Genomic DNA, 8,835 nt, shown 5'->3' on the forward strand with positions numbered 1-8,835 from the left:
TTTCTCTCAGTCACATTACTTCCTAAATGAAAAACAAATTTATTTGTTTTACACAATTCTTTAGTGAATGAGTCAGTCCATGCTTCCCGCTCATTCAGCTACCATCACTCCACTTTCAGATACAAAAATCTGAGCATTTTAAAATTATGTTTGCAGGGATCAGTGACTCATTGGTGACTTGGGGAGGCAATGGTGAGGCTCACTCTCAGTTTATTAGCCTATAAAAAGTGGTACAGAATACTAGTCAAGTCCAGTTTCTCTCATTTAGGCAGTGTAGGAAAGTTTGTAACTTGTCCATCGTGGTGATCAATCTTCTGCACTGCACTGAAGTTAATGATTTTACACTAATCCATTCTGCACTCTAACTAAACTGGGTTAGTTTGTTTGGGATAAGCAATACACTGTTACTTTCTTAGACTTCTGAAAACCCCTTTGGATTGTGTTCATGGAATGAAGATTAAATACTAAGAAAAAGGAAGCTGTATACATTTCCTCAACCAATTTGTAATGATAAAGAAAATTATTAGCAGTGAATAAATGAGCATTCTTAAAAAGAGAATTATGATTTTCAGAAATATATCTTGAAGGTGCTGGGAAAGATCTGTCATCTTTTGTTAACAAAAAATCAAAAAGCTATTAACTTTGGTCATTTGGAACATTTAGTTCTGGATCCAAAATTTTATGAAAAACAGTTACTATTAAGCAGTAGTTTGTTCTAAAGCTGTTTTATGTCAGATCTAGACATAGCAATACTAACCATCAGGCCATGAGATGGGGTGGTTTTTTTCCTCTTTTAGGTGGGAATAGCTGCAGAACAGGGTGCCTCCCTTCTCTAACTTAATCTGAATTCAAAATAACTTTTGTCTTGTTATAACAGCCCTTTTTCTGAGTCACTGTATGAAAAAGAGACTGGAAGTATTGGATATTGCAGATCAAACACTTCAAAGCCAACTTTGACTTAGTTTTATGCATGCTTTAGAGTAGACTAATGTACAATAGCATCCAGGAAACTCAGCCAGTAATTCATATGAGTCCAAAATGTTCTCCTTAGGATGAATCATAGCAGCATAAATGATAGGATTGGAGAAGATCCTTTAGGTCATCCAATTCAAAACCTGTGTATCTTCCTTTTCAGTAATCCCCACTAGATTTCATCTACCCTATTTCTGCAATCTTCTCATATCCTTGACTCAGCCACTTCCCTGGGTAGTTTCTTCCATTGCCTAATTGTTTAACCTGAGCATTTTTAAACCTTACACCATCATGATTAGTGTGAACAATTTATGACTACAGAAAATGATCCTTTCTCCTCCCTTCTGCCACCATGATCAAATACCATCTCTCCCTTTAAATGTGTCATTGTTTGTTTTTTTTCCCCCTCTAACTACATGAATAATAATTCCAGGAAAGTTGGGGATTTTCAGCTGTCTTTGGTGCTTCTGTCACGGTAACTGATTTTCTTTGAACTTTTGGTTTTCAAGGCTCAAAAGTACATTCTGATCTACAAATGAACTTCATGTGACTCAATGATATGTGTGTATTAATCATGCTTTTCAAGAGGCAAATTAACATTACTGAGGTATTCTGTGTCTTTGTTTATAGGATCTGATTTCTGAGGGTGCTGATGTCCTCTGATTAACAAATAAACAAAATTTGAGGGATTTAAGTGACTGTTTTGATATACTTAATACTGTGTTACTAATTGGGTTAATAATTTAAGCATGTATTTTGACTCTGTTTTGAAAAATGACCTCCAAACTTTCTTGGAGTTGCATGGAGTTGCCTAGTGCAGAGTTAAAATTTATCATGATTATTTCCAAAAGCAGCTTCCTAGTTTGTAGCTGTGCTGATAAATAGAGATATAAACCTTTAAATATATATTTTTTTAAGTGTGTGTGCTCAGACCAGTGTTATTCTGATAGTATTTTTGGATGAACTATAAAATGAAACATTGAGAACTTTATAACGGGGGATATGAAGATGAAAGGAAGCTCTTTTTTTCCCTGATGAAATGATGTAAAGGAGACTTAATCTGCAGAATTTGTTATTTATACCCTGTATTTTTTAGGATCTGCCTAAGCTTGTCAGAATATGCTGATGGGAAACCTCTCTGATGTTAATTATCTCATCTGCTATAATGTAGCATGTGCCAGTTTGATCAATGTGACATTTATGTTTTTCTCCTAGATGACTAATAAATATTTCATGTTGAAAAAGTACAGAGTAGAGGTGGGAAGGCTGGTTATTGCAAGCCATGTTTTCATGATTCTATGCTGCCTCCCATTTTGGAGTTGCACAATAAAAATAGCTGCATTCTGTGCCCTCACCTGTCAGCTCACCTCTCCCACAGTTTACACATGTAGTAGTTCTTTGATCCATGCCGAAGTATTCCAGGTTCTCTATAGCCATATATTGTGCTGTTGGGCAAACTTTTGTAAACCTGAGGTAAATCCCACTATATAACTTCACTTCTGCCAGTCCATAATTACAGTTAATGCATTAGGTTTAGTGGATCCACCATGTTTCATGAGCTTGAAAGTAACCATTTGCATGGTTCATTTTGATATGGCAGTTTGTAGAAATAGACACAAGAGTAATTTGTAAGAAATTGATGTCAGGGAAGTAACTGATTTTGAAAGCAGGATCTTGGGCACTAATTTTTTGGCTCAAATACATTTTTTTTTACATCGTAAATTTATAATTACATTTTAATTTTTAATATGCCATGTTTTCAGCCCAATAAAGGAAAAGATGCATTAGGATATTAAAAGCTTTTCATGAAGCTTTTTTCTCCATGATATTTTTTTAAACCTCCCTTTCTTATTTTCTGTTCTGTTATGCTTCTTAGAGGTCCTCTAGCCAGCCAGTCCTCAAAGGCAGGGAGGCTGAGAGCACTGTGCAATGGCAGTATCATGTCTTAAGTGTGCAATGCTAATGCACAGATTAGTAGACTCTTAGTCTCTGGTAAATCTGCAGTCATTCTCTTCAGGTACAAAGAGCTGACCATAATCATAGCTCCGTTTTTCTGTTTCTCATCTGCACTATGTCCGAGTCCAGCTTTTATAAGAGTGTGCAGCAGCCAGTTTCATAATTCTTTTACTCTTTTCCTTGATTATGGTGGGAAAGTAAGATATTCTCTGGTAGTTTTTTAATGCAGAGCTGTAAACAGCTGCAGATGTGATCTCAACAAAGCTATGTAATCAGGAACAGTATTAACTGTGAGTTTAGCAGTGCTTTCTACACTGCATTGAACTACATGGGGTATTTTACTGCAAATACATGTCTTAAACAACTTTTTCCACTGTGCTACTTCTGGAGGGCTTTTCTCAGCAAATATCTGTGTTTAATTTTGTTATTTCCACGATGTATTTCAAGTGGTATCTCCTTTTATCTTGTCTCAGATCTGTTAATTTCTTAGTCCTAGAGCAATATTTCTTTCTCCTCCCCAGCGTTTGAAGCTCATCTTGGTTTCTTATAATCCACAAATTTCATTATCATGCTACCTACCTCCTTCCCCATGAACATTAATGAAACAGGGTGGGACCTGCTACCGGTCCCTTTGGTATCCCAGCGTGATAAGAGTTTTGAACAAAAGAACTGCCATTTGAGAGCTGACCTTTGGAAACCCAAGTCAGCTCTTACCATGGTATTTTTAATTGTCCTTAAAAAAAATAAATAATAGAAACTTCAGTAAAGGGAACGTCTTAGCCCTTTGGGGCCTTGGGCTTTCAGCTGTTGCTGAAATTTTACTGCTTTAGTCTTTTGTATCTCAAGGCTTGAAATAACATTTGTTCAGTTTAGTACCATCACCCATGAAAACAATTGTAAATACTAAAATTCCCAAGCACCAAAAACATTGGAAGTGTAAAATAAAAACTGGAAAAGAAATCTAGATGGTTTTGATCATATGGAATAGAACAGATGTAAATGAAAGCATAATTTTTTAGAATTATGCAGGTTGTTTGTGCTAATTCTGTGTGAACATTATTGTGAAAGCGGTTAGGCTGACAGGTGACTGATGGCTTGGATTAGAACACCTGGATGCTCAAATTTTATTCTACTGACCTGCTGGATCATTTTGCTAGGTGTGTGGGGATTTCAGCCTTCTTCAGGGAAGAAGGCTCATAAAGAAAAAAAAAAGATATCAAAACAAACCTCATAAAATCTGTGTGTAATTTTTATTATTATTCATATATCATTTGGAGATGATTCCAAATTATTTTAGATTGCTTTATATTAATTAGAAAAGGATCTAAGTTGAGTTGTTTTCAACCTAAACTAGGTGTGGATATGTAAAAGTCCGATGGGTGAAATAATCACTTTTAATTTAGGTCATGCAAATATGTATGTATACAAATTTGTGTGACTATCCACTGTTCTTTTTCTCCCTAGATATTCCAAGCCATTTTTATGAGTTTCTATACCCCTTTCAAATTCTGTCAGGTTAATTATTGCAAATATTATTATCCTATTCAAGACTGATTAATCTCTTGAACTAATATTTAAAAATAGGAAACTCATTCTCTTGGCTTAAGGCAAAAGTTATCTTCAATACAAGAGTTTGGCTTTTTTCCCCTTCCCCAAGCTGATACTCATGTATCATATATATATATATATGTATATATATATACATATACATATATATACACAAAGTATATCCTTACTAATGAGTTTATGGAGTCAATTTTCTATTGTTTTGCAATTTGTATTATGAGTTCTACCCAGAAAAAGAGACAGGAAAAATGCAAGGAGGTTGGAGTAACTGTGTCTCAGATCATATCCCCAGTTGTTCTGTCATTTTTTTCTGATGCAAAAGTAATTTATGATTTTATAACTTGGACTGTTATCATCTATGATATGTATAAAAGAGCTGATGTGAAATCACCTTTTTTGTCTTAAATTTTTATATTTTCTGAACTTGTGAGTGCTTGAATTTGCAATTTATACGTTTTTATCCTGTTTTGCGTGTAATAAATTTTTTTCTCTAGCTATAACCAAGGCTTTCACAAACTGATGGAATCAACAATATAGTGCATGTAATTGCCAAGTACACTGAATTTTTAAGCATCTTCTTTCTGCTTTACAGGTTTGTCTGAGAATGCAGCAGAGGAAGTGAAAAGCCATGAAACCTGAAGACAATCCTCAGGAGGAATTTCTATCTGATGTCTGATGCATTTATAATGCAGTAGTACTGATCCATTTTAATCTGTACTGATTGCAGTTTCCAGAAGGAGAGGACTGTGCTAATTTATTAAAAAAAAAACCAGAACAAGTTACATTGTAATAATTTTGGTTGGGTCCCCTTAACAACTACTAGCATCCTTTCTGTGAGCAAAGTTTAAGCACTTACCCAACTGTTGTAGGGGTGTTGTGTTGTATTTTACAATATATCATCCCTTTCTAAGGATTCAGTTGATTGATCAAAGACTGTTTACACATAGTTAAAAGCAGCCTTTGTTTCAGGATATGTTTTATCTTTTAAAAAAAAATATTCTGAACTGCACCTCCCTTTGAGATTATATTAACATTTGTTATATCACAGTTTTGACAAAAGATAACTATCTCGTTTCCTCTTGTACTAACGTTCACAATTCCAGACAGCTGAATTCACTACCAGAAGAAAAACTGGTAATCCATCAACTCTTTTTCTACTCTCTCATTGCTTATACAGACTCCTGCTCTCTAGAGATATAGAGTAAAATATGGTTACTGGACATAAAGGGCAAACCCTTTTACCATTAACTATGTCACTATGAATGGGAATAAAATTTACACTGTAAGTACGTTGAGCACAGCAACACATGGATCTTTTTATGGTTACCTGTGTTTTTCTTGTCAATCAGTCTGTTCTAGTTATGGGCAAGATTTTCAAAAGTAACTAACAATTTTTGAGTGCCTTAATTTTTATTAATCTGGTTGGAGGATGCTTTGAGTGTTGTGTATTTAGAAAGTGGTGAGTATCCGCCTTCTGAAGGTCAGGTCCACGCAAGGTACTTGCAACTGAGGCGAACTTTGAGAGGACTTTGGCCTAGAGTTTGGAAGAGTCAAGCTCGTGTCTGGATTTCTGAGACTGAGTTAAGATATTACTAAAATGTACTTGGAAACGAAAATAACTGAGACCTAGGTCAAATGTATAAACAGCATTTGAATGAGCCCTCTTCTGACTGTTGCTGGTTCATACCAAAATACAAGTTGCAGTCTCTTGGATGGCAGATAGAAAATGCACTGATAGTCTCAGTTTAGTTTCTGGTAGATGCAATTGCCTGAGCCATCTCCACAGTCCATGCTCCTGTTGGTCTCCTCAACAGGGGTTCACCAACTCCTGTTCTAGCTGTAGAATAGGAGAGATTGTGAGAAGAGATTGTGACAGTTGCTGTGGTCGATGCTAGCTTGATTTGTGGACAATAAGGAGACACTGTTTTTCCAGGATGTCTTAAGCCATCAACCTTCATCCTCTCCATATCTACTTTCAAATTCTTTGCATCCACTCCTGAAACAAAACCAGCTTTGCACTGCTTGTGTATTTGCTGCTTAACCCTCTGGTCCTACTCTAGTTCAGTAAACATTATATAACTGTTTCAAGGATTTTTTTTAATATGTTAGCTATTAAATAGAGCTCAGTAGCCAGGGAACTGGGTAAGGCCTCTGTGATACTTCTAGGGCTGAAGTGAGCCATAACTCTCCATAAAAATGACTCTGTCCCCCAGGAGATCTCAGATATCTACAAGTTGTGGGGCCAGAAATCTTGCTTCTTTCTCAGGAAGGAAAAATCCTACCCCCTGCTTGTTATGGAGTGATTCTGCTCTCTGAGTTTTCTTCACTCTGATCCCTCCCCCATGGTTTTAGTCAGGAGGGTGGTATCCAACCCTTTGTCAAGATACCCTGCTGCGCTGTGAAAATTACACAATAAAATAATCTTCTGTAGTCTCTGTACACACCTCAGTGACCAAAGAAAATCCATGGAGAACTAATCAATTACTGTAGCTATTAGGCTTAAACGTTAACTAAAGATCTCAAATCTTCTTTTGTCCTCTTGTCAGTGGCTACTAGGTTATCTAGAAAAATCAAGCACAGTTACTACCAAAAGCCCATACCATAATTGTGTGGAATCCTGGACCAAAGAATCCTAAGCTATAAGCATATAATATAGCTGGAAAGTACACTGCTATAAGACTTCTTTGAAACATATTACTCTGTCATAATTCCCGTTATTGAATGTGATCCCAGTGCTCAGAGCTGCCAGGCTTCATTGGGTTTTTAGGGTAAATGACGAGTAGGCACTCAAATCAATTATATCATCCACTCTTATTTAAGTTATTTTCTGTCATTTTAGGATGTAAGGCTCAGAAGCGCTCTTATTTGCCTTTTCCGCTCCATGCTTTGTAAAATAAGGTCTCATGAGAACAGTTTTACAAAAAGGGGAAAACATACTGGTAATAAAGAAGGGGGGAAAGAAAAAGATAGAACTGTCTGTAGTAGTAATGTATGACCTCTTTGTATATTGTGCTAAATTGCAGTGTTTGATAGTATCATCAGGATTTAAAAGTTTCACTGAGTGAAAATTACTTAGTTTCCCCCAATGCCAAATAGTCCATCTAATTCAGAGGAAGGAAGTAATTGAAATGTAGTCATTTACGCAGCAAGCTAAGAGGAAATATTGTAAAGTAATTCTTAGCAGTTCTCAAGTGTAGTTTGAATTTTTAAGAAAGTTCTTTTTGGCTGGAAAAAAATCAGGCCAATTACAGGAAGTTTGGAAGCTAGAGAGTTGGCCAACTGAAAATGTAAGGAAACATTGTTCGGGGGAACAAATGTTTGGTTCTCATCAGTGATGTTTCTGAGGCTGAAAGAGACATTGCTACCCAGTCAAACTATTCTGAACAGGATTTTAGAGTAACGCCTGTTCCAGTCAGCTTAAATATGCAGTGTATCTGCACATTTAGCTATTCTAGTAGAATTTTATATGATTAGGTGGCTCACGGACAAAAATTAATTTTAAATTATAATTTTTTGAAAATAATTTGTTATACCTAAAAGGGATTTTGTGACATTTTGAAAATCATGCTGTGAGTCATGGCATCTTTATTATATAGAACTTAGAAATACATTTTATAAAATAAGTCCTAATACAAAGTATATATTTTTCTGTTAAACAGGTAAATACTTCTAAAGATTATTTTCTTGGTAGAATTTATTTTTGGAATGTTATTGTCCAAGGGCTTTTCTTTAATTTTGTTTTTCTGCTGTTGCATTTTAGAGAAACAGATTAAAACAATTACTACTCTGATGACCAAAATCTGGAGGTCTGGACTCTGCTGATCTTTTGGGCTTTGTACACAATTCCGAGTTCAAACTAAGACTATGGTTTCCAGCTCCAGAGTGATTCTTCTGTCCAACTATTATTCAACTATGACACAGAAAAACAACATTTCTCTACTTTCAAGGGGTTGGGTTTTGCTTTATAATGTCTTGTTGTTTTCTCTTCTTCAACATTTACTGTACAGCGAGAATTAGAGATCAGTTTCACTATTATTGTGTTGCTTGTAAAGATTAATTTACTGCCATAAACTGAAACTTGCTGAGCAGAGATTGTATTGCTACGTGAAGTCCTTCCAGCATAAAAAAAAATAGTAATTACAGAGTATGTGTCATATTAAATAAGTATATTTCCTTCTTATCAGAATATCCTGTTTATAAAAAAATCTATTAAAAGAAAAACACTGCAAAAGTGCCGTAAAATATATGACATACTCCTGAAACCAAGCTTCTGTATCGCTTCTTCATTGGAAATTAACCTTGAGTTTCCCATAGCTTTGTTTGCTGTCACCTCTTCACATC

General features: G+C 35.5%; 1 protein-coding gene across 2 annotated transcripts in view; it reads left to right on the forward strand.

Moving 5' to 3' along the window:
* BBS9 (Bardet-Biedl syndrome 9) overlaps positions 1-8,579 on the forward strand; it is a 289,338-nt gene extending 280,759 nt beyond the window's left edge. For both annotated transcript variants that reach the window (XM_027675657.1, XM_027675658.1), the window contains one exon: positions 5,087-8,579. In XM_027675657.1, the coding sequence (XP_027531458.1) occupies positions 5,087-5,133 (47 nt within the window). In that variant the 3' untranslated portion in view covers positions 5,134-8,579. The remainder of the gene's footprint in view (positions 1-5,086) is intronic.
* The last annotated feature ends 256 nt before the right edge of the window (positions 8,580-8,835 follow it).

This window comes from Neopelma chrysocephalum, unplaced genomic scaffold (genome assembly GCF_003984885.1).
Source record: "Neopelma chrysocephalum unplaced genomic scaffold, ASM398488v2 Primary Assembly neopelma1_26, whole genome shotgun sequence".
Taxonomy (NCBI): domain Eukaryota; kingdom Metazoa; phylum Chordata; class Aves; order Passeriformes; family Pipridae; genus Neopelma; species Neopelma chrysocephalum.